General features: G+C 33.5%; 2 protein-coding genes across 2 annotated transcripts in view; one reads left to right on the top strand and one right to left on the bottom strand.

Annotated features, from left to right (window-relative positions):
• The window catches only part of ZCWPW2 (zinc finger CW-type and PWWP domain containing 2), a 140969-nt gene extending 139888 nt beyond the window's left edge, over window positions 1-1081 (bottom strand). The window contains exons 1-2 of the mRNA XM_069472020.1: window positions 977-1081; window positions 70-539 (exon numbers count right to left, since the gene is read on the bottom strand). Of these exons, the coding sequence (XP_069328121.1) occupies window positions 70-539; window positions 977-1081 (575 nt within the window). The remainder of the gene's footprint in view (window positions 1-69; window positions 540-976) is intronic.
• Window positions 95-25517, top strand: AZI2 (5-azacytidine induced 2). The gene is made up of 8 exons (XM_069473342.1): window positions 95-628; window positions 8842-9062; window positions 10496-10621; window positions 11094-11193; window positions 12317-12465; window positions 16520-16578; window positions 22052-22170; window positions 24645-25517. The coding sequence occupies exons 2-8, from the start codon at window positions 8847-8849 to the stop codon at window positions 25052-25054; spliced, it is 1179 nt and encodes a 392-aa protein (XP_069329443.1). The 5' UTR covers window positions 95-628; window positions 8842-8846; the 3' UTR covers window positions 25055-25517.
• The last annotated feature ends 1182 nt before the right edge of the window (window positions 25518-26699 follow it).

Here is a 26699-nt window from a genome sequence, read left to right as displayed (position 1 = left end):
CTGCCGCGGAGACTCACGGGACACGTAGTACGCCGTCCCCCGACCAGCCCCGCCTACCCCTCCCCCCACCCCCGCAGCCGGCCGGCTTCGCGAACCTCCTCACAGCTCCCTCGGGCCTGACTTCCGGTTTCCTTGCGCGGCCCTAGCGCCGAGCCCGCGGACAGCGGCAGCCCCTTTTCCGGTGGTGAGCTGCTCGTCCACCCTTCCAGCCCCCCTCGACAGCGGTTCCCCTCTACGGCGCGCGACGCGGCCGCCGGGCCGTGTGGGTCCTGACGAGGCCGGCCAGCGCCGGAGGGCCTGGGTCTCGCGCGCGTGTTGCTGGGTAATGGGCACTCTCCCGCGGCTGCTCGGCCTCCTGCCTGTGCTCGCCCCTCCTTCCAGAACCTCCAAGGCCACTGCCTAAGGACAGGGCTGCGCCGGGCCTGGCGTAGCCAAGGCAGAAGAAATGGGAATCCCTCCGCGGCGCACCTGGTGCAACTGCCTTCAGTGGGGAAGCGGCGGTGTCTTCGAGGAAACCGGAAGCCCGTGGTGACCCCTGGCTACCCGGGTTGTTTTCGGTCCGTTTCCAAATACTAGGGAATCGAAACTCGGCGGCCCTGGGGGCGGCCCTACATAGCCTGGCTTCGGGGTGAGTGACTCGCTGGGGCTGAGACGAGGATAGGGGTGCGGGCAATCCTGGGACCAACCTTTGCCGCTATTACTGGTCTGAAGAGACACGTCATTTTTCTCTCACCCCCTCCCGCGCTTCCTCCTTTAGGGAGCGGCCCACCCCTGGGCATCCCTTGCTCCTGTCACTTCCACACCCCAGCTGTTCCAGGCCCTTCTTGGTCTTTGACTTTACTTCTCCCCCTATTGTTTATTTTCCTTCTGTGTTCCCATTTACTGGGGCGCCTTCAGATGTTGGGGGATTTTTTTCCCCTTCATTGAGGTGGCTTTATATCCTAAAGGAAAGAGGGACCTGTGGCTAGGACGGTACTGCCTGGAGCATCCGAGCAGTGAACGATCCTCTGTACTTTAATTGAGGGCTAACAGTAGGTATTCGTCGTTTCTCCAGTGTGTCCAACCTGAATGCAGTATTCATTCCGGTTTTCAGTTATTTGTTGAGTGAATACATGCAAGGTAAACTAACACCCTTGTCCCTACACTCAAGAAACTCGAATACTTGAAAGTGAGATAAAATACACATGAAAACTGTAATACAAATCAAAACGTAAATTGCTCCCGGACATATTGGAAATATGCTAAGGTAATCAAAGATATAGATGTGCTAGGATTAAAATTGACCCTTGCTCCTTAAGCATAGAAAACGTTTTCTTTTTAAATTATTGGAATTTTAAATTGAATTGAGTAAGATCTCAAGACATGCTTTAAGTTTCGGTTTTCTAAAAACGCCATATCGTATTGCCCAATCTGTTGTGATCATTCCGTCATCTGTAAATTGAGAATGCTACATCCTTTACAGAATGGTTAAAAAAAATTAATTTGATGCCACATGCAAATGTAAAGTTCAAATATCAAAGAGACAGCATAGTGTAATGTGAAATGGTATTGGCTTAGGTAAGAACACTAGTATCTGAATGTTGAATTTTCCATTTACATTGGGTAAGAGGCTAAACTTCTTCCTCATTTTCCCTATCTCTAAAATTGTGGAAATACTTACTCTCCAAGGCACCAAAGCATAGTTTCTAAGAGTTATGCTTGCTCTGGAGTCAGCTGCCTGATTTTCATTTATGGCTCCCCAACTTTGTAAGGATTGCATGTCTCATTTCCTGTCATATGGGGAGATTCTTACCCACCTCCGAGGTGTTACATAGATTTAATGAATTCTTACAAAGAGGAAATCTGATAGTTTCCCTAAAGGGGAAGCACACTGCCTGCTATACCATAAACTCTTAGTTACTATTAATTACCAACACAGAACATTGTCATGATTAGTAAGTAAAATGATGTGACATTTTTAATAATCCATAAAGTAATAAAACCAGTGTGACTTACTGTTTTCTTTTTTTATGGCACTTATATTCTGAATCAAATTATGGTTGTCTGATCTTTGTTAGAAAATAATTATTGATAACACCAGTAACATTTAATGTATAACAGGTGCTCATTTTCATTGAGATATATTACTTTATGAAAGGAATGAAAAGAAGTAGACTTCTCTTCATACCTATGCTATCCCTGAAAGAGTCTTCGGATTCCCTGGTCATATAAACCAATTTCTGGACTAATGCAGTTAGTAGAATAATTCAGTGAGGGCTATACAAATGAAAGTGCAGTTTTTTGTATTGTATATCTGCTGCTGAGTACGTTTTTGGACACACTGAATTATAGGGCATTTGATTGCCGAGGTATATAGATTATGTGATAGTATCTTGAAAGGAGACACTTGATGATCCCTTCTTTATAAAACTAGTTAGGGCATTTCTGCCCCTGATTATTTCATTACAAATAGGGAAATAGGAGTAAGTGTTGGTCTATCCATCCTCTGTCAGACTTAATCCTTGCTCCATGGTATCTAAACTGATTATTCGAAGTGGGTTCAGGAATATCTTCACCTTCTCAGAGGTTCTAAATAAGATTCACTTCAGGAGGCAATGTCGAATGGAGGAGAGAGCCTACCATATAAGCCTTGGTTCAAACCCTAGTTCTGTCACATACTGCTAGTGTGATTATAGGCAAATTTACCTTATCTCTGAACTTCTATTTCCTCATCTTTGTCGATGATAATACCTTTATTGCCAAGTTTGGTGTGGACTTTAGGTGCCATGTTTACTGTACCTTTGCTCAGTTCCTGGCATAAATGTGAATTGCTGTCTATCTGTGTAGATTGCCATTCTGTATTTGGATTAAACTTTTGCCTTTACAATGTAGGTATGTGGCATCTTAGTTACGTAGTCTAACCTTGTCATTTTATACATGGGAAAATTTAGATCTAGAGAAGTAAAATGAACTAATCTATAATCAGGGTGGGAGGTCCTAGACTAGAATCTGGGTTTCTGAAATCCTGGGCCAGTATTCTTTCTACGGTAGAGTTTGGCCTGTCCACATTCTTATTAGGAAAATCAGAATCTGTTTTGTGTTGCCTCCCAAAATATTATATTGGAAATGTAGATTTAAAAGGCAGCTTATCTAGATTTACATCCTAGCTTTGACACTGATTAGTTATATTGCTATAGGTAAGATATTTAACTTTTCTAAGACTTTGTTATTAAATTAAGATAATAGTACCTAACTTAAAAGTAGAAAAATGCATGTAAAAGCATTAGCGCCTGGCGTATGGTAAATGATCAGTAAATGATAGATACGATGATGAAATATGACAGGATAATCATATTTAGTCTTTAAGACCAATCTGGTGTCAGAAGATATGTTTTCTACTATCCCAAACCTCTGTATCTATAGCATATAAAAAACTGAGGATCCACTCAGTGTTGATTGTAGCAAAAACTGAAATTTAAGATCTAAAATAATCCTGGTTAATAATGTTTAAATCTTTTTTTTTTTCCTGTATTTACCCAAGCCTCAGTCATTACTGTTCTCTTTTCTAGTCACTTTATTTGATAAATTGAGCCCTTCTTTCTCCATTATCATTCTTGGGAAATTCAATTCTCAACGATAATTATCAATATCTTTTACTTTAATCCTTTCTAATTCTCTTCTAATTTATAATTAAGTAAACCTCTAAGAAGAAACAAAATTTAATTGACAAATATATAAAATAATTGCATGACTACATAGAGATATATTTGCCTATAAATATGCTATATATAACCTTCCAATCTTATTGCAATGAGATGAGGATAAATGGAGATTACTTTTAAAAAAAATCTTCATGCAAAAGTTAGGAGTGTTTACCAATTCCTAACATAGAACTAACTAACCATGCCTACAAATGTTCAAGAATACTAGTTATAATTAGAATTCTGTAAATCATGTAATAGCGACTTAGCTCGGTTTTTAAATTTGTGGTTCTTAAATTGGAATGGAACTTAAAATCACCAAGGGTACTTACTGAAAGTGCAGTTTGCGATTTTCAACCCAGATATTCTTATTTGCATAGATCTCCAGTGGAGCCTAGCAATCAGCATTTTTTAATAGAACTCCAAGCAATTCTAAAGCAGTAGTCCATACCTTACTTTGTCAAATGCTGCCCTAGTAGGTCATCTCCAGCCTCTTCGAATGTTGGCATGTCCCTGTGGAATACATCTATTATTGATTTTTGTGGTTTTTATTGATTAAGCTTGTTTTGGGACAGTGTTTTGTCATTTGTTAAGTTTTGAAAGTGAATGTTATCGATTCTTGCTAGACTATTTAAAATATTGTCTAATCTTTTGGTAACTCTCATTTTTGGTAACGATATTCTTCTCATGGCACTAATTTTCTTAAAGATTAAGGTAAACAAAGGTTTATTATTTTAAGAAAATTTAAATTATGGTAAATAAGATTAGATATAATATAGGTAAGTTTCCTTAAGTGTTAAATGTTATAACTAGCTTGGCCTAGTTTAAGTATAGTAATAGCCAGGTTACACTTTTAACATTTAATCAGAAAATCAAACTTCCTGGACCAGCTGATTTGGATACAAAGAGAGATTTCATTACAACAAAAGTGTTTAAAACTAAATCTTTATTTTGAGGCAGACTACTGCAGCTCCCTTTATGTCTCTGTAGAAATAAATTTGAAGAATGACGAAGGATGCTTGCATAGCAGTAAAAATAAAGGCTATACATAATCTACTTTGTCAGTTTGCTAAAAGTTTTCATTTCATTGTAGTAATAAATATAATGTGATATCCGCCTTGTATTATTTGGTTTCTTTCTAAGATCTCATTTTCCCTGGCCCTACAGCTTTTAATCTCCAGAGGTCTGGTTTGTGCAGAGTAATATGGTAAGTATTAATATTCTGATACTTGTGATTTTATATTTATTTTTTCAGGGATAGAAATCAAAATTCTCATTTTCTATTTTATAATAAATTTAAATGACAGTTATTTTAAAACGTAATAAAACCTGATGCATATCTGTGGTACCAGTGGATTTATTTTCTCTTAGATATGCTTTAATATATGGCTATTTTTTAAATTTTAGCATAGATAAGCAATTTTCATGCTGCTTTATAGTGTGTTCCAAGTAGTGTTTATAGTACGTAGAATAAATATATAGAATAATGGTGTAAAACTTGAAAAATCTTTTTTATGCCAGTATTTTTTGTATTTAGAGAGAGACTGTACATATGCAACTTTTTGATGATTTGTAAATAAAAAAGGCAATAGATAAAAATATATAAAATACTTATAGTCTTAATTATAAATGAGTCTGCTCATTTTGTCTTTCTAAAAATGACCATTTATCTTGTAAAAAATATGACATTGTTGTATAAAATGTATACCCCCCTTCCCTCTAAAGTACTTAGAAACCTTCTGGGGAGTTCCTAGTTTCGTAGTTCTTGATGAATGTAAGGTTTTGTAAAAGATTCATTGGGGAGGGAAAAATAGTAATAGCTCAGTCTCTGAAACCCAGGTGCTTCTGCTACACACTAATCCTGGCTAAGCTTCGCGACCTCTCCAGGTCCCAGATTTCTCATCTGTGAAATGGGTTAAATGAGATTTTCTACCTCATAGGGAGTCATGAAAATTCAATGGGTTAATATTTATAAACATTTAGCACAATGCTAAATAGTTCATTTGGTTATGAATATTTTCTTAATAAATGTGTGTAAATATTCTTCATACTCTTTAATTATGTCCAGGTCTACCTTTTAATATCCCACAGAATAAGGACCAGAATCAATAGTCTCTCTATCATAAAGAAGCTTCTCAGTTTGTTTCCATCCTATCTATCTAATCTCATCTCCTGCCTCTCCCCTTCTCAACCCTTCACCCCACACTCAGGTCTTTGAACTCATTCTCTCTGCTGAAAGTTAGCAGACCATAAAGGTTTAAGTACAGTAAGTACAGTACAATGAAAATAATCATCCTCTTCACTTTAGAGTACAGGCTTAAGAGTCTTCTGATTTTTTTGTGGTATTATCTTTGAAAAGCACTTCTCCTCCCCATCCCGTATCCCCATAGCATTCTGTATTATTTCAAATATATCACCTACCTTTGTAGCATAATAATTATTTTCTGCACAACTGTTTGTCACACTTGGTTTTCCTTGCAGAGTAAATGATATGCCATGATAAAAAAACATGATAAATGAACAAATAAAATCACAGAGTTGAGCTGGCTAGAACTTTGTGTAAAGCAAAAGTATGTAGGCTCTGATCCTTAAAGTACACAAACTGTGGAGCATCTATTTTGACTTTGTAGGGAAGTTTATGTTTATTTTTTGTTCTCAGGTGTCTTTAGAAAAAAAATTATTCAAGTAGAATAAATCTTGCCCATTTGTTTGTGTTACTTGAATCAGATGTCTACTATGGATGGGCACAATTTTACCTCTCAAACTAGACTGCATCTTACCACTTAACTAACCATCTACGCTTATTCTACTTGTACTTTTAAGATATTGTGTGTGTATTTGTGTAAGAGTTTTATATGGAGATACATATGCATACTTTCAGTTCATACTTTCCTTTAGCAAGGAAGTAATAAAGATTTCGATTAGCAGCAGCATGATTGGAATTATGTTTGCTATTATTTTGAAATAGAGTTGTATCCAGAGATAGAAAAGTTTTCTCTGTAGAGGAAGAAATCTTAAACTTTTTATTATTAGAAGAAAGTGCAGCTTGTATCAGAAACAGTTAATTATGGTTATGAGAACCTGCCACTTTTTTGGTATACAGTAGGTAACATAGTCCTGCGGTCCCAAACCCCCCAGGCCATGGGCCAGTACTGGTCCGTGGCCTGTTAGGAAGTGGGCTATGCATTACCGCCTGAGCTCTGCACTACCTTCCCCCTACCCATGACATCCCACTCTCCCAACCCCAGTCCGTAGAAAAATTGTCTTCCATGAAACTGGTCCCTGGTGCCAAAAAGGTTGCAGACTGCTGACTCATGGTCCATTCTTGTTTTTGGACTTCATTCATAAACTGAGAAAGATTCTAACTTAAGAACAGGAGTTGTCGTATGTAGTTAAAAAATGTTAAATTGATGTTGGTAAAAATTGACTAGATGGTAGGTTTCATCTCCTTACTCAAGACTTGTAATATGCACATTTATTTTTGCCTACCTTTCCTTCAATCCTAAATAGACATGAATTACTTAGAGATTTCAAACTCTGGCTTTGGTTGAGAGCAATTAGAAATTTTTAGTTATAATTATTATAGAAAAGTAAAAATACAATGATAGAAGACCACGCCCAGAAGAACACAAACAAAACCTTTTGTTAGTATTCATGTGGTCTGAAATAAAGCGAAACAAACTTGATAGACATTAATAGACACAGGGAAGGAGATCAGACATTTTGGAGGAAAGCACACATAGTGAAACGTGGATTCTGTAGTTAAATTGCCTATTTTTACATTTCAACTTTCCACTTACTCCGTTACTTTGGAAAAAATACTTAAATTCTTTTTACTTCAGTTTCTTCATCTGTAATGTTGAACAGTGACTGATACTAGTAAATAAGCAGATTTTATTTTAAGCTGGGGATAGTAAAAAAAAAATTTTTCCAGTGACCATTAATTATTAAGATAAATGAAATCCAGTGATAGTCTTTATTTAGAATGCTATATTAAGTGTTTTATTTTAAACTAAAAAAATATTTAAAAGGAATGTTTAGGTTCTCTTATGTGACCTATAGTCCCCTCTTACCTTGTTTTTCCCATGAGGTCTTAAAAGATATCAGCCACAATTTCTCCTTCCATTGTGTTTTCCAGAAACACAACTCTGAGATGGGAAAGTAATGCTGAACTTAAAAACAAAGGTAGATATACAGAGCAAGTATATTTTTCATTAGATAATAAAGGTAAATGGCCTCTTCTCTTAGATTTTGGAGTCAGAGTTTAATTTTAATCCCACTCTATCCACTCTTCATTCAATAATCAGTATTTATTGAGCAACTTCTATACAGTGGTGAGTTGGGGGCACAGTGATGAGCAAAATAGATATAGCTAATGATCTAGATTGTACTGGGGAAGATTCTTCACGTTTTTAAGGCCTATGTATAAAATGTAGATGACACCTACCTCATAGAATTGTTTGGATGATTAAATGAGATGATATTAAAAGAATATAGTACATGGTACTGTGACACAGTGGGCACTCAAATTTGTCAATTTGTTTCTTTTCTATTGTGAATACATGACACATATAACCAGTTACTGGGATGGAAAGAATATAGTAAAGTATGCATTAAAACTTCTGTAATATATTACAATGAATTGTGCTCAAAAAATTTTTGAAAATTTATAATTTGGGAAGCTATAAAACTTGCTACTAATAGATCTAATAGAAATGATGAGAAGAAATACATGAGCATAAAATGTTTAGAAATTTTGATCATTTTAATGAAAATGATATTTCATAGATTTTTATAAAACTTTCTAATAATAGATTATGGTTTTAAATGCTTTATAGATAGCAACTGATTTAATATTCTTAAGACCCTGTGAAGTACTTGCTGTTATTTTCCATACTTTGTAAATAAGGAAACAGAGGCAGAGAGGTTAAGCATCTTGCCCAAAATCATACAGACACTAAATAGTAGAGCTTGGATTAGAATCCAGGCATTCTGGTTCCAGAGTCTATTCTTTTAACCACTATGCTATACTGCCTCTAAAAGAAAAAGGAGTTTTTAAACATTGCTCCAATATACACATTATTCTAAATATATCTTTTTTTTTCCTGCTCATTTATTCAATGAGACATTTATATATCATTTTTTTTCTTTTAAATAATAGCTGCCATGGATGCACTGGTAGAAGATGATATCTGCATTCTGAACCATGAAAAAGCCCATAGGAGAGATACAGTGACCCCAATTTCAATATATTCAGGAGATGAGTCTGTTGCTTCCCATTTTGCCCTTGTCACTGCGTATGAAGACATCAAAAAACGTCTTAAGGATTCAGAAAAAGAGAACTCTTTATTAAAGAAAAGAATAAGATTTTTGGAAGAAAAGGTAATTTTATCTTCTACCTTCATTATGTTTTATATCATAAAGAATAATTCAAATTTTAAATATTTTCTGTTCGGTCTTCCATGGTGGTACTAAATTTCCAAGGATAACTCACTGCTAATCTCAAAACACATACCATGGGCTTGGTGAATATTTATGGAAGAGGATTTAACAATTTGGAGGAGTTAAATTTTTTCAGATTGCCCTACCTTCATAACTGTATGTATTTTATTCAGAATTTTCAAATCTGCGTTAAAAAAAAAAAATGATGTGCCAACAAACGAAAGTAAATGTCAAAGAAGGAAGCTTCTGGGATATTGTTCTAATATGTTTAATAATGTCTTCACTAGTAATGAACTCTTCTTTACCTCAACATTGTCTTTTAGTCTTTAGCACTTATAATAGGAATAATGCTTTTAACTGATAAATTAATGTTTTCTGTCTACCTTTTCATGCACAGTACTGACATACCTAAATGTTATAGAATATGTGAGTAAGGTAGCTGATTCAATATAATCACCAGATCTTCTTGGCTTTGTGTATTGGAAAGTCTTCTTCGATCATCCATTTATTTTTGAATTTTAAAGTTTTAGTTTGTTTGTATTTCTTCACCTTAGATCAGTGTATAAGTATCTTACAAACTGCAGTTTCCATAAAGGGTAAAAGAAGTGGATTCTTAGCACAAAGGAAATGAATTATCCTATATAGAAAAACTTAAGGATGGGATTTGGTCAAGTTTGATTCATTTGGGGGAGATAAGAGGAGGGGGAGTCAACTGTAAACATAATCATAACTTCTTCACATACATATGATTTTTTTTGCTTTAAGGTCAATAAAATTTGTAACATACTGGGGTAGAGTGAGAGAAGGTAACATTTTGGAGCTCATAGCTAATATCTATTATAAAGTTGAGTAGACAAATGGGATTTAGTCTATAGTTAACATAGGAAATATTTCTATACTTTGTGACCAACAATCTTATTAATTCCTATTCTGGAAAAATAAAGGATTTAATGAACTAGCACATCTATTCCTTAAAAAGTCAATTTTGCCTTAACTTGATACTTTTTCCAGTGATGGAAATTAGATACTACTGACTAGGAAAACACCTAACCACTTTAAAAGAATGGTGTACTGTGTTGTAGTTGTGATGGTTTATGTTATAAAACATATACCATGAAGTTTAAAATACTGATAAGTAAAAGCATAGAAGACTTTTAAAAATATTCTGTACTCTTTTTGGTTTCTTAATCAGTAAAGATTTATTGCATGAAAATGAAATATTCACCTAATTATAGTCTAGGCTTTATCCCTGGGTTATAAAGTTAAGATGTTCTAGCTCAAAAAAAAAAAAAAAGATAAGCCATCAGAAGACTGACTTTTTTTTTCTGTATAATACCTTTTTGAGCTTTTCTCTTTTCATTTTATACTGTTAGCTTATTGGAGCTCGATTAGATGAAGAAGCAAGTTCTGTGGGACGAGAACAAGTAAATAAGGCCTATCATGCATATCGAGAGGTTTGCATTGATAGAGATAATTTGAAGAGCAAATTAGATAAAATGGTAAGTTGGTTTGAAAAGAATGATATTTTTATATTGCAAATGAGTTTTCTCCTTCAAGAGGTTTGAAATTAGAAATAAGAAATTAAATATTTACATTTAGTATAATAATTTTAATTTTAAAATATATATACTCAAAGCAAAATTGAAATTTTTAGTAATATTTGTAAATTATTCTGTACAATGTAAATACTTAGTATGTAATGATGTTTAGGACTTAAATACATCTAACACCACTAACTTATTTTGAAAAATTATGACATGGTGGAATTAGTCATTATACTTAAAAAGAAAAAAAATGAATAATAATGTCCTCAGTTAGAAAAAGAAAGATTAGTGAGATACTGAGTTCATTTTCTTACCTTGCTTTTAAAGGCTAGAATGAGTTTTTTTTAATATATACCTGAAAATTAAGATATAATACCAACCTACAGATTTTATTGAATGTAATGTGGCATTTTCCCTGCCTAACTAGAATAAAGACAACTCTGAATCATTGAAAGTATTGAATGAACAGCTACAGTCTAAAGAAGTAGAACTCCTCCAGCTAAGGACAGAGGTGGAAACTCAGCAGGGTATGCCACTTACTTGTTATAAATATGCTAACAGAATTAGTACATTTTTCCATTTGTGTTTTATATCTATCATCAGTTTTCTATATATGTTATAGAAAAGTTAAGGCTAAAGCCTTAACTTTTTTAATTTTTAGGCATACATTAGTTTCTCTGTTCTGCTCTCACACAGTGTCAACTCCTTTTAACTTTTCCTTAGCTGTAAATTGTCCTTGAGAAAATTTGATGGTTTTTATTCAGGGTTCGTTTGTGATGAAGTAGAGGAGGGAAGGAGTAGAATCCAGAAGTAGAAGTAGTAGAAGTCAAAACTTCTACCCCACTGGTATGTCCTGGCTTTTCCTTCTTACCGAACATCTTGCCCACAGTTAGACACACTGTCATGGAGTAGTTAGAATTACTTTGTTTTTCTGGCTGTGGGTTGTTAAAAGGTAGAGATGAGATGTTGAAGTGCACAGTCAGGTCTGGAGGATATGAATAATAGCCTGTTCTCATGAACATTCTGATTAGACAAGCTGAAGACGACTAAGCTTCTGAGAGACCTTTTGAGAGATTGAGATAAGATCTCTTGTGATAGCTAGTTGGGGCTTTTTGTAGATAGACTGCAGTACTAAGTCAAGGATAAAGTGGTATCCAGTTATATTGAATTTCTGTAGTGTCATATTAATGAATAAAATTGTTTTGAGATCATGTTCTAGGTTTGTTGGTCAAAGTGTATACTTTGAGGAGACGTGATGGAATGATTAGCTGAACCTCAGTTTATTCAGCTTATTATTTTTATCACAGTCTAAACCTTGACTTTTATAAAACAGATTATTGATCTCTCTGCAATTTTAGTGTATGCTTGATTTTAGCATAGCATCTTTTAAAATCAGACTGACAAATTAGAACTTTAACTTATATAGAAACTCAGAGATGAGTTGATTAATATATTCTAAAACAATATTGCTAGATTTCTTACTGTCATTAGCATAGACTTTGGAAGCAATTGCTGTTTTTAAAAAACTATTGATTGTACATGTTTTATATTAGTTTTTCTTTTATCTACATTTTACCAGCATAACTTTTTTAGAATTGTGATCAGTGTAGAAAGCAAAGATAATAATTTTGGTATCTATCCTTTTTGTAGTGATGAGGAATTTAAATCCACCTTCATCAAACTGGGAGGTGGAAAAGTTGAGCTGTGACCTGAAGATTCATGGTCTGGAACAAGAACTGGAACTGATGAGGAAAGAATGTAGTGATCTCAAAATAGAACTACAAAAAGCCAAACAAACGGTACTACAGAATTATTAAATTGAGAAATTCAGTAGTCTTTGTGCATTATCTATAGGATTTATAACTAAGTATGTATTAAACCATAGCATTAACATAAATTGTAACTACTTAGGTAATATTCTATTCTTTGAAAAATACGTGTTTATCTTCTCCTTTAATCATTTCTGCTAAATTTTGACACACCGTATACTTTTAGTTTGATCCCAGGATTATATAATTTTATTTTTTTAAAAAGGTTTATTTTAAAAAGCATATTAGTTTATTTATTATAGCTGATCTTTCAAACTTCCTTTCCTTTAGTTTCCTTATCTTTTTTTCCTTAAACTTTAAAGAGAATCCTCAGGTTTTAAGTTTCCCATTTTATTTAACTTAATTGATTAATTTAGACATCATAAGAGACAACTTGATTTTTAGAATTTCTTTTTTTAAGAAAAACCAACAACAAAGAAAACTTTACAGAGCCCACTTAATTTCAGAAGACTAATACTTTGGGGACAACTTTATCAGCAAAGAACTGAGAATTAAAGAATTGGGGGGAAAAAAAAAAGCACAAAAACCTGCTGCATTGCTGAAATACGGTTAGCCTGAAGTCATCCTCTAAAGCACAAGCTGCTTCTCATGTCCTTACCAAGAATCTGTTTACTAATACTTTACCTTGGGTTCTAACAAGCTTAGATACATGTTTTCAGATATCAATAACAGTGCTAAGGATAAAAGAGGAAATGATACAAAAGCAAGGCATGTGAGAGCAATGCACCAAATGCATACTTTAAAATAGTTGTTACAAGAAATTGAAAAGCTTACTAGTCTAGAGGACATAGCCATTTTATGCATTCATGTATTTCAGACTGAGGTGTAAACCAGTTATATAATTGTTTCTCAGCTCAACCGTTTTGCCTACCAGAGCATTCCAACACTATTGAGGAACTCCTGTTCCTCTGGGATGCTACTGCCTGAAAGAGGAACTCCTCTCCCATGCTTCCTGACTGCCAGCCAGATTCTGCCCTGAATCTCAAGTGTCCTTAGATGAAGCTGACATTTCTCTCTTTTATGATGTATTCTTTATGAGAGAGAGATGACCACTGGAAAAGAATGAGCCAGGTATTGAGATAATATAGCATTCTGCCTTGGCCTTGACCTTGACCAATTGCATTGTGAACTGGGCACTGAGAACTTGCTTTGGAGCTCACAGTCCTGATAAAGGGGAAACAATATGAAAATTACTGTCAATTACTGCTAGAGTCAAAATGGGTTTTTTTCCCTACTTGACATTTGAAGTTGATCTTCCAAGATTTGAACTTGCGGCCACACAACACAATTCCTTCAGAGCCTTTCAGCATCCTTTTCCACAAACTCAGTTGCCATAGCTGCTGAGAAGAAGCCTTTTTTAAAAAGATGTGCTTGAAGAAAAGATCACCTTGAAGCTCTGAATTATAATTGTCAATGTATATATCTACTTAAAATAATTAGATAACTTTTATCAAATTATTGGATATACAAATAATGGATATTTCATTGTAGAGTAGGAAGCAGTACCATGGGATTATAGAAACTTGGATAATTATGGTGTTGCTTATTAACTGAGTAACATTAGGAACGTCATTTAACTTTTTGAAATTTATTTTCTGTAAAGTATACATTAAATACTTATTTTTTCATGAATGTTAAATTAGCGTATGTAAAGCAGTTAGCATACTCCCCAGTAAATAGTATATTCAGTAAGTGAGTGCTTTTTAAGAAAAACTTGATCAGAATAATCCAGAAAGGTATTTGTGTGTATATATGTGGTTCAAATTTTGGTTCTTAATTCATTAGTTACTCTTTTCCACTAGATGGTGCTAGGGAATGAATTTGCTTTTAGTTTAAATTCATCTATCATAAGCAAGCAATCACAGAAACTACCTTTTAGAAGAAGAAGAAACTTTAGATATCATTTTTCTTTAACCAATGATGAAATTAAATATGAGAAACAAGAAACTTTTAAGAGTTGAAGAGAGAAATACTGAAAAAAATATTTAAAACATGGTCCCCATCTTCACAGGCATTTATTAGGGGTTCAGTGAGGCGTGAAGTAAAAACTGCTCACAGCTAATATAAAGAAATGAACCAAGAAAAGGAAGAGTGGAAATACCAGTATATTGAGTGTTGCAAGTTGAAATCTTGATGTTGTAGAATGTGTACTTTTAAATCTTGTTTCAGAAGCATTTTTGATTGGAGTCCTCTTGGATATGAAAATCTGAAAGCAAGTCAGGGAGAGAAATTTATGCTCACATTACTCTACCCATATTTATAAATATTTTTAGGATGGTACTTTCTGTGAAGCATATTTTATGATACCTTCTGAAGTATGTAATAGCATCTTACGTGGACATAACAGTATGTTTTTGGTTTTTTTGAAGTATTTAGTGAACTCAGTTAACTAGTGGTTTGTGTTAGTGAGGTTCCAGGGGCACTTCCATTATGAGCCTTTTAGACTTGCTGTATCTCCCTAATATTCCTATTTACAGCTATTTACAGTCAGAACAGTTGATCCTGTGAGAAATACAGATTCTAGGGCCAAAGAAATATAAGAAACATTGGGTCAGTAAAATGGAGTTGGTTTATAAGATATCTAAGGTCCCTAATAATAATAGCCCATTTAGAGATTCACAATATGCTGTAGTGCATTAAAGGTTCTGAGAAGTTCTGTTGTATAGGAACCTGTATACCTTGAACATTGTTTCTCAAGATTTTGTAGTCATCGATCGCTGTTTATGTGAAACTCCCACATCATATTGCACTAGTTGGGAAACAGACCCGTTACAGCCTTTAGAATATGGCAAACTGATTACTGGCCAGAAACAGGGACTTTGAATATTAGAGATAATCCATTTGAGCTTACTGCTGATTTACATTAGATTTTCTGAATTGTTAGGTGGTAGCTGGAAAAATATTTTCCCACCCAAACTGTCAGAATTTTTTATATCATTGGCTTTAAAAATGAGGAGGTTTTTCAGTGAATATTTATGTTTAAGTATACACTAATAAAACATTTTTTAAATTAATGATACTAAGAAACTAAAAGCAATATGATCTGATTCTTTCATTTCCTATAGAAAACAGGAAAAAAGAATGTCCAAAGATATGTGCCTTGTTAGTAGTTAAACCTCCCCTGACTCATGAGCCAGTTGTTTCTCCTCTCCACAGGGATCCCTAAGATGCAGTTTAATTTTTACAATATTAAAATCAGAGATCCAAATATGCTTTAATTCCTATAAGATGAAGCATTTTTGATATTTTATGCTTCAAAGTTCAGAATACTCATGAAGTCCTTGTGCACCTTTTTTAATATTCCACTTTAAAACATAATTTAGATTATGTAAGTAAGAAATAATAAAATTAAATTTTGTTCTTTCAGCTTATAGTGGCCACTTCTGCCAGTAGAATTAGTACCTGTAATAGTCATTTTCATTTGTTACAGACTTTTAAATGAGAATGAATTGCAAACAAGAGTGTTACAGTGTTGTCTTAATATCTACAGCCTAAATAAACCACTAAAACTTTAAAGTATAAAGGGACTTTATGATGTCCTTGCCAGGTCATTTTGTATCTACATGGAAGGAGAATATTTATATGCTGATCTTTTAAGACAGTAACTTGTTAAAGTTCTGATACTTTTTTGCAATAGCACGAAAAAGAAAAATACCAAAAAACTTCCATTTTCCCATGGAATTCATTCAGCAACACCTTGAAAAAACAGTACTAATATGATAAATTTGTTATACTTTTTTGACTATAGACTTTAGATTGGTGTTCTCAGAAATATATTTTGTGAGAACAATTTTATTTTTTAAAGAAAATCAAAGTATTAATGTTTTAAATAATAGGAAGTGATTAAAAATATTTCGTATAGGTTGGAGTTTATTTCATTAAAATTGAATGTGAAATCTCATTTTATGCTATATAATTATAGATGTATTCTATAAAAGCTAAAATATGTCTCTGGTAATAAAGAGCTGAGACAAAATAAAATGCAAAAATTATAACTTTTAAACTTTTTTTCTCCAAATGAAAGGATCCATATCAAGAAGACAATCTGAAGAGCAGAGATCTCCAAAGACTAAGCATTTCAAGGTATGAACATTCCTGAACATTAAAATACACGTTCTCTTCCACAGGTCACTTTGTGTAGGTACCCAGACTTATGTTATGATTTAACTTTTAAAATGAAATGAATGGATACTATTTGGATACTGAATGTGACCTCTGATCACAATATATTTTTAAAAAAAACGTTTAACTATTACTTAATCAACAAGAGGCTTAAACTTTAGTAGAAAGGTGCACATTGGGATGCCTTATACAGAATTTCTGAATGTTCAGTATTAGATACGGTTTTAGGGAACTAAGCTATGTGGAAGTATTCTGTAATAAACCCTGATTTTGTACATGAAGAATTAGTCATTTCTATATACAGTAATATCTCTTTGTCTTAAGGACAAACACAGACAACCCTGTAGTCTTTGGGATAGTGTGAATTTTAAGAAAATTATTCCCTCTTAGAATAAGAACAAAAGTAGCTATCAGTTCATGTACTTCAACTCTTTTTCTCAAATACCTATTATTTTTACTTAACTCAAAAGTTCTGTGTTTTAAATTATCTAATAATTTTTGTTGGTACCATGTTAGGGTAGCCATGGATACCTTCCAGCCAATAAAAAATACTGACTCGACTTCATTGTTTGGTCATTTGATTTTCAAAGTTTACTGACCTAAGTAAATAATGTGAATTGTTTCAGACCTATTCTTTTCAAAAACCTGCTTGAGAGAAATGATCAAGATCAATTAAGGAAAACAATTTGAGGATACGACATGCAGCCACTCTTTTAGATTGGAGATTGGCAAACTTCTTCTATAAAGTGCCAGCAGTAAATATGTTAAGTTTTGTGAGCTGGCCATACAGTTTCTTTGCAACTAACTCTGCCGTTTGAGCAGTACTTCGGTTATGCCTTCAAATTTTATCTAAGATCACAGCAAGGAAGTTTTTTCTTTTTTAAACAATGTGTCTAGTACAATGGTCACATAAACTGTTTCTTGAAATTATCTTGTCAGAGTTTTCTCCTGTCACCCTAGGTTTCCTCTTGTTACTTTTGCTGTATTTGTCATTTTTATAACCCACTTCAAATCATTTTTGAAAGAAGCAGGGTTAGAATCCGAGTAGATCAAATTAAGGGGCTATTTAGATAGTATATTAGAAGCACATGATATAAAATGGGACTTATGCTATCATTCATGGGGGATTACATAATTTGGATAACTTCCACTGAGAGTATCTCGGAAAGCTGGCTCCCCAAAAAAATGTCTGTTTGAAGGCATGAGATAATTAACAGTATAGTGAAGAATGTCTATGCCAGAATTTGGGGAGTTTGAAGGCCCAAGTATGTAAGGCCAGTTTTTGAGGCTGCGAAGCTATAACTGTGGCTTCAAAATGGAGTCTTGAATTCTCTTAAGCTAACTATCAAGTCAGAGGATCAGCTGAGAGAAAGTTTTTAGAAAGAATTGCCTTAAGTTCCATCTAAAGGTTACTTTATGTTGAAGCCATACCAAGGGTATGGTATGTTAAAGAACTGTGTAATTATAACATGTCCCGAATGGCTCCTTTAGGACTCAAGTACACTTGGGGTTTTTTGAAAATTGATTTGCGTTTATCTTATGTAGGCAATATGAACTGCAAAACTGATTAGGTTTCCCTCTTCTGGTTAGCCACTAGAAAATTACAACCAAATTTGTGGCCTCCTTTTGGTAAACTTTATATCATGCATTTTTATGTTACCCTCATTCCCCCACTGCATTTTATTTTGTTTTTTTTCACCTCATCATTTATACTTATTTCCAGTTTATATTCCTATGTTTTATTAATCTTTATAAGTTACTTCATCTACTTTTAAGTGGGACAATTTAGATGATAAATCAAGTTTACTATATTAGGGGAAAGTACATAGGAACGTTTCCATAAAACCATTAACTAAAAGATTAGATATGTTTAAGGATTATTTTTCAGTTATTTGGGAAACTCCCTTTTGTGGAACACTGCTCTTCTGTATTTCCTTCATCATCAGGCAAATGAGGTACTATATTGTCTCCCTTAGACAAATTGAACCTTTTAATTACTGGAGGAGGTCTTTTATATGGTACACATTGTATACAACATTGTTTAGCAATAACAGCCCTTTCAGAAATTTAGTCATTGTCCCGCTAGTGTCCTGTTTTGATGTTGGCTTTAAGTCAATGGCTTCGATTGTTAAAACAGGTCCTGCGTATGTAGTTTACTGTACTTCTTTTGCTCATCATCTGTAAATTTATATTGTGGAACTGTGTTACAGATGACTTCTTAAAATATAAATCCCAGGTTTAGAAAATATGGATTAGGTTAGTGTTTTCAAACTCTTACGTGTTTCCTTAGTGATCATGAAATTTTGTGAGTTATGACAAGCATTTTTAAAACATGGAATAAATCAGAAGAGAACATACCAGAGTGTGTTACACATAATAAGGATAAGTATGGTTTCTCATAACCTGTTTTCTTTGGGTTGCTGTGTAAAATGATTGCTTGCTGTGCCTTACAGTCAGAAATATTTGAAACCCACTTGTTTGGGGGAATCGCAGTTGTCAAAACACACATTTTTAAGTCTATAATTCTTGGCTGAGAATATCCCGTACTTTAATTTTAGTTCCTCTAGGGGAATGAATAGTTCAGTAAATTTTCAAAAGCTAAAGAAAAATATGTACGGCACAAGTAGAAACTCAGTTAAGTAGATTTTTCTTATATAAGAAATATTTATTTCTGTATTAAAGAGTTGAATATATAGTGTCATTTAAGTTTTACTTTGTAAGCTAGGACATGTACCCCCCTTCTTGAGATGTAGGTTTCATTATATTTAAAAGTCGGAGGTGTGAAGTTTTATACTGGGGCTGAGAAGATTTTGTTGGCAGTCAACATATTGTAGGTGCTTGATAAATAGATGACGACGACAATGATGATGATGTGAAAAATTATATTCCAAAAGGGCAGGAATTGGTCATTACACTGGATAGGTAAAAGATGGCTATAAACAGCAACATGGTAGATGAGAGTAGACTCCTGAACCTGTTTCCTCATGTGTAAAATGAGGTTACTCACTTTGCCAAGTTGGTGTGAGAATGTGGGTGAAGTGCTTGAAATGCTTAGGCATCATTATTTTTCTTTCATCTATTTTATGTTTCAAGGTTCTCATTTGGTATGCTTCAGTGTTGCATTTTAATATTTAAGTAGTTATATAAGTTTTTTATAGACAGCTTTATGTATTACTAGGATTTTTCTTGTGTGGCATTTAAAGTAAAACTTAACTAAATTCACACTCACAGTTGGGGAACTGGGGTGAGGGTGGGGAGGGTAAGCTATGCATAGTCTCAAGAATACCTCTAGATAAGTAAAGGGGGTCAGTTAGAACCCTGCTAAAAATTTCAGGGATGACAACTTGCCTTTTTCAGTGTCACTTAAGTAATGATTTAAACATTTTGTTCAAAAAGATAGAATTAAAAATGTTTTTTACACACTTTAATGTTCACTATAATGTGGGTAACACTAACTGCAATTATTTTGTTTGCCACAAGAGGGAGAGCTTATACTTAGGAATAATTTTAGGTTTTTGTATCTGTAGTTGTCAATTCAGATGACATTAAGGGCAAAAGACAAAAAGACTAGATGTGTGTTAAAGTCAATGACTTAGTTTTCAGCTTAACCTAAGTTTTAAGCAGTCTTTATTAAATTTAATTAAAAAATGTATATTAGACACTGTGTTAATACCTTTGTTATGATGGTTTCTTTTTATTTTACATGCTTAGTTATTTTGAATTATTAGATATGCTTGATATTTTAGTACTCAAACACTATCTTGAATATTTGCTTTTCTTTTCTGTAAGACAAATACTTATTTACCATCTCACAGCAATAATAAACTCTTTTTAAACTGTATTATTCATATCTTGACTGCATGAATTAGCACATGTACAGTGTTTACACTTACTGCTATATAATGTGAGTAACTCTTTGGAAAGCATACTGAATGCCCAGAATTGCACCAAGGAACCAACAACTCTCTTCACACTTAAGACAGGTTCCTATGTGAAACATTCATTGTAGCAAACATCTCAGATGTTTACTGGTAAAGTAGAGGTAGTTAACTAATTTTTTTGAAGTAATTATTTCACACCTATCAAAGACCCGCAAAAAACCCTGTGATTTTTCATACACTACAGGATAACAAATGATGTTTACAACAGACTAAAACAAACAGATTTTTCTCAAAAGCAACATAAAGTTTATTCTTCTTCTTGTATTGAAAGAATTATAGTTTGAATGGAATGGGGATATTTTGACAAAGAGAGGTATTTAACCTTACATAATTCAAAATAAGTTTGTTTTTGAATATATCTTTTGCTTCTGTAATTGGAATATTAGATTTAGGTTTCAAGAGTATTACCCCCTTTGAGTTTTTGTTTATGGTTAGATAAAAATTGAAGCATGAAGTGACATGTGTTTAGTTTGTTTTCTGTGCTACTGAAATTACACTGATATCTCTAAGGGACAATAATGGTTGTTTGAATGCTATGAGATCATTTATTCTTATATTTAATATTTTGTATATTCCTATATAACAAAATGAGAATATATGCTTGAAGATTTCAGTTGATTTAGTTGGCAATTAAAACCCTAAAAGAGAAAATCATGAATGTCCAAATAAGAATGTTTAATGGAAAACAAAATCTATAAAAATTGCATTTAAAATAATGTATAATTTCTCAGGTAATTGAGGTAAATTTAAAAAAACTAATTATAAAATATTGCAAAAAATTAATTATAAAATATTTTTAATTACAAAAATAGGAGAGGTATTTTTGAAGTTTTTATTTGTTTCATATAATCCTCCCTGTCTAGCTTCTTTTTTCCTTACCAGGAAATCATCTGGCTCTTCATGTCTTGTGCTGTCATGTCACATTGGTTTAGAACCAACAATATGAGACAGCCCAGTCAAACATAAAGAATGTAATGCATGAAACCTAAATTTTATTTTAATGTGGACTTGGGTATACATTCAGCAACTGATATATCATTTCAATCCACAGTGTCAAAAATAATCAAAAAATAAATATAAATTTATAATCCATATATGAATGAATATAACTTTATTCTTGATCAGATTTGCAAATAAAGAACATATTCCTTACTACTTACCAATTATATTAACAGCACTGCACATTATAGAATATAATAAAATCTCAATTCTGAGTAGAGGTCTGTAAGAAATTAATCAATTAGAATATTTCTTTTTATTATATCCTTCTGTTTAATATAGTACAGTTAATTGCTACAAATCAGGACAATGTTATTTTTATAAGATCTTTTCATTTATAATATCCTAATTAAATCTTTCAATTGTTTTATTGAATTTACATCACATCAAAACTAATTGGAGCATAAATCTTGATCTGCTTATTTCTATTTTAAAATTATTTCCTTTTGTCCATAAAAAGCGTGATTTTTTTTTTTTTAAACCCTGTATTTCAGTGATAATATGCAGCATGCATATTGGGAACTGAAGAGAGAAATGTCTAATTTGCATCTGGTGACTCAAGTACAAGCTGAACTACTAAGAAAACTGAAAACCTCAACTTCAATCAAGAAAGGCAAGTCACTGTTTGCCGGAAACCACTGATTCCAGCCAAACTGCTTGAAGAACAACTAGCTATCGTATCTTATCAAAATCTCATCAAATGAGTTTGATAAGCCAAAGTATATATAGTATGTTCACAGCCTACCCATTCTCTGCTTTGGCTTCAGTCTCATACTGGTCAACTTCACACATAAAGGTGTTGCTGATGTGTTTTTTTCTTCAGTACTGTATTCTTTTCCCCTTGTGGCTTTTCTCAACCAAGTGTTGCTTATGTGTATTAAGCTGAGGTGTTAAGTTTGCTCTAGTTGACCTTTTACCACAACTACTTCATATATATATTAAAAAAAAAGACACCAAAAAAAATTTTCATTCCAGTGCTGCAGAATATACCAAAAACCTAGCTTTTTGTTTTGAAAAAAAAAAAAAATAATAACTTTGATTCATGATTTGGTTGTTTGCATTTTTTATAAACTTAATTTTTCTTTCTATAAAGGATGGCAGATTAGAATGGAGACTAGGTGTTTTCCCCTTATCCCCTTCAATCAAATGTTCATTGCTTTGCCTCTCATGTTTAACTGCTTGACCGAACTCTTTTGAGCTTTGTGTTACTTAGTAGTAGCTACTTTTGCCAAAGCTATTTTTCTACCTAAGAAAAATCAGTGCATTTGTACCTAGTATTACATAGGTGTATTTCTGAAAAGTTGTGAAATGTAAATTTGAATGCCCTAAAATTTACTTTTTAAAGAAATGAGATATGACTTTTTATACAAAATAATCACCATCTAATTTAAAATTGTTATTTGCACCTCAGATTGTTTTAAAGAAGGCACAAGAGAATTGTGTTTCATAAATAGTTCTCCTCAGGAGTGTTTATTAGTAGGGGAAAATGTAGCACATGGGAAAGGAAAATTGAATTGAGAATTCCTTTCAGTGTCTGGAGAGTTGGTTACTTATAAGTCAGGGAAAAATAATATGTTTTAGCAAGCCTCACTTAATTTATGGTTCACTTTGTCCTTGAGTTTTCCAGTGGTCAGAGTATATATGAGACTATAAGTTTATAGTAGAAATAAGACTTTTCTTTAAAGGGACTCAGAGTAATTTTGCAGTGAGTTCTCAGGGTGGCTCTTTGTTTACATAATAAATATAACTTCCAAAGAATAATAATGGAGAAATGCTCTTTCCATACGTGGAAGTGGCTCATCCCTGTGTTCCTTCCTAGCTGATTAATGATATATCTTTTGGTGCTTTGGAACATACTCTTTTTTAGCACATTGCCTAGGACAGTGGCAAGCTTGAGGTTCCTACTCCTTACCACAGAACTCTTTGTTTTGAGGAGTACAGAGAAAAGACTAGGTCGCCCTTTTCCCTGACCTTTGTATCACCTTTGTCCAGAAGCTGAACACTGTTCTTTCCAATTTTCCCGTCTCTGTCCACTCTCCTTAGAAAATGGCAATGTCATTTTATAATTTGGTTCACAGAGATAAGATTAGATCACCTTTTTTCTTGACCTGCATATCACCTTTCTCCAGAAGTTGAACAACTGTTACTTCCAATGCTCCTCCATTCCTATTTATCCTCCCAAGACAAAAGGCAATGAGATTATTTATAATGTGGTTCAATTTGTTCCTTCTAAAACTCTGTGGAGTCAAGCCTTGGTTACATTTAGCCATCCTTCTTTGACTGAGGATAAACTTATCTTTCCACCCTGGTAGATTGGGTTGGAGGGAGAGGAGAAGCCTATATTACCAATGTGCTGGCTTTAAAGCAATCTTCTTCTAAGCCATTGCAACATATTTTTATTTGTTTGTTTGTTTTTTTACTTGACCTGTACATAGTGGAATTAACATTTGCTATTATATGTGTTTTTCAAGAAACAGGATTATTTTACTTTTATTTAAACTGCTTTACCCATAAAAGTCTTCGAAATACATTAAAACTTCATTTGGGTCTCACAAATTCAAAATATAATTATTTCTGAAAAAATTTACTTTTGGACTGCCTATGACGAAGCAAAAGAATATTATATTTAACTAAAAAATGCTAAAACTTAAGAACAGCTGTCTCAGTCTCCACTGACATGTAAACAGTCTGCAAGCCTTCTCCTAGTCACAGTAAGATAGGATCTTCATTTATAATTTTAACTTTATTGATTTCCAGCTTTTTAAAATAGGCAATTCTTCATCTTTTAAAAGCTCTATGACATAGTTGTTGCAAGATTACTATATCCATTTTGCATATGAGGAACGTGACAACTAGAGCAGTTAAGTGACTTATCTGAAGTCACAATGTTAGTAAATAACTGATCCAGGATTAGAACTCAGGTCATCTGTCATTTATCTCCAAGTCACAGTGCCTCACTGATCACAATAAGTTAGAAATGTTAATTTCATTACCAGTTCTAGAATTCAACCAAATTAGTGAAGGGTTACAGTATTTTGTGATCACAAATGCCATGAAACTGACATTTGGCCTGTGCTTTCTTTTTAGCCTGTGCCCCAGTAGGATGCATTGAAGACCTTGGGAAAGACAGCACAAAACTGCACTTGACGAATTTTACTGCAACATATACAAGACATCCCCCTCTCTCACCAAATGGCAAGGCTGTTTGTTATACTACATCTTCTACTTTACCAGATGTAAAGATTTTATCAGAGAAAGCAATCCTCCAATCATGGACAGATAACGAGAGATCCATTCCCAATGATGGTACATACTTTCAGGAACACCACTCTTATGGTAGAAATTCTCTGGAAGATAATTCCTGGGTTTTTCCAAGTCCTCCTAAATCAAGTGAGACAGCATTTGGGGAAACTAAAAGTAAAACTTTGCCTTTACCCAACCTGCCGCCACTGCATTACTTGGATCAACATAATCAAAACTGCCTTTTTAAGAATTAATTCTGAGGAGATTCATGATTTGATCATGAGGACACTATCTGTCTCAGTGGTTCAGAAATTATTTAACAAAGTGGATTTTGATTAAAATTTTGCAGAGTTCTTCAATATATACATTTGAACATACTGTACAATATTATGTAGTTGATTTTCCAGTATGAAAGAGCACTATCCAGCTCCATATTCTGAGAATCAGATATATGCTACTATACTAATTAATAAATAAACTTAAGGTGTTTAAAAAAGACAGTTCTACCTTTAATGACAATTGTAATATTTTGCCTCTCAGATGAAGGATGGAATTGGAAATTCTAGAAGTGGTTTTACAAAGTGTGTGAAATGGCAGTCATAAAAACAAAAAGAAGCCATTAATGTAGGAGAAAAACCACGTGTGTTGCTTCAAATTACATAAATGGAGCAAATGGCAATGTGAATAGGTTATATTTCTGTTGAACTTATGCATAAAGATGTGAAAAATACTATAATGGAATAAAACATCTTAGGTTATACCATCTCTATATGCTATTGTGTTTCAAAGTTTAAGATTTAAAATGATACTTTAGTCACAATGTTTGTTGATAAAATTTAGAATTGCAATTTGAATTCTAAGACTTGAAATAACCTGATCATTGAAGCCAACTTTGTCCCACTACATTCCTCAAGTCCTAATTGAAAATAAAATGATGAAATATTTGAAAAACCGTGTGGTGTGCAAATAAGTGATTATAACCCTATACACCATTCAATTAGAAGTAGAAAGAGCATCACACAGGTTTCAGTCTAATCTGACCCTTTAATGGTCCATAATGAAAACCTAAATGTATAACTATATAAAATCATTTTCTTCAAAGGGACTATAGCTGCTTGTTATGTAGAGCAGCTTATAAACTGTTAGACTTTGTTTTGAAATGTAATAGTTTATTGAGAAAGTGATTTTTAATTAGGAATTTTAATTCTAGAAATCAAATTTTGTGCTGTATTGATATACTACAATCATGAAATGTCCCCAAAATCTTTTATTCTAAGCAGCCAACCACTTGTAAACAAGTAAGGAAATAACAAAGATGGCTTCATAATGAAATTTAGCTAAATTCTTTCAGGGTGGAGGTATTAAGAATATTAGTAATATATTACTGGGCTCATGTACCTTTTGCCTGGGTCAAAGTGTTTCATGTAAGAGGACTTTCTTCCTTTCTGATAGACAGACAGGTTCATATATTTTGAACTCAAAAGAATATTTCAAATCTCTTCTACCATACTACTGAATAGCATACATACATAGACAATGTTCACTATTCACCAGATATTTTTGTCTTTCTGTTATCTTATTCAAGCTTGTCTGTGATTAACAGAATTGGTGTCAGATGCTGGAATTTATTCTGACCAATGAACACAGCTGACTCAAGGGAGTACAATCTCCTGCCAAGTAATAGAACAAAACCCAATATGCATAAAACAAATACAAGACTCTAGGCTTTAGCTGAAGGAAGCAACTACCTGTGTAATAATAAAGCAGCAAAAACTATTTCTCATGTTGCTGCATAGGCTCTATATTACATATAATCTCTAATGTAGCTTACTAGTTTGCCTTTTTTAAAACCAATAATGGCTTGATTAAGGTTTACAACAATGACAAGAAATTGTTTAA

Source organism: Eulemur rufifrons, chromosome 7 (genome assembly GCF_041146395.1).
Source record: "Eulemur rufifrons isolate Redbay chromosome 7, OSU_ERuf_1, whole genome shotgun sequence".
NCBI classification, from domain to species: domain Eukaryota; kingdom Metazoa; phylum Chordata; class Mammalia; order Primates; family Lemuridae; genus Eulemur; species Eulemur rufifrons.
The sequence above is the reverse complement of the archived record's forward strand: the minus strand, read 5'-3'. Positions and strand labels throughout refer to the sequence as shown.

Bases quoted from the DNA above. Each gene is read 5' to 3' on its own strand.
- AZI2 (XM_069473342.1), top strand. From the start codon at position 8,847: ATGGATGCACTGGTAGAAGATGATATCTGCATTCTGAACCATGAAAAA. The intron at 11,194-12,316 runs GTATGCCACTTA...TCCTTTTTGTAG, and splicing joins AGAGGTGGAAACTCAGCAGG to TGATGAGGAATTTAAATCCA. The intron at 16,579-22,051 runs GTATGAACATTC...CCTGTATTTCAG, and splicing joins CAAAGACTAAGCATTTCAAG to TGATAATATGCAGCATGCAT.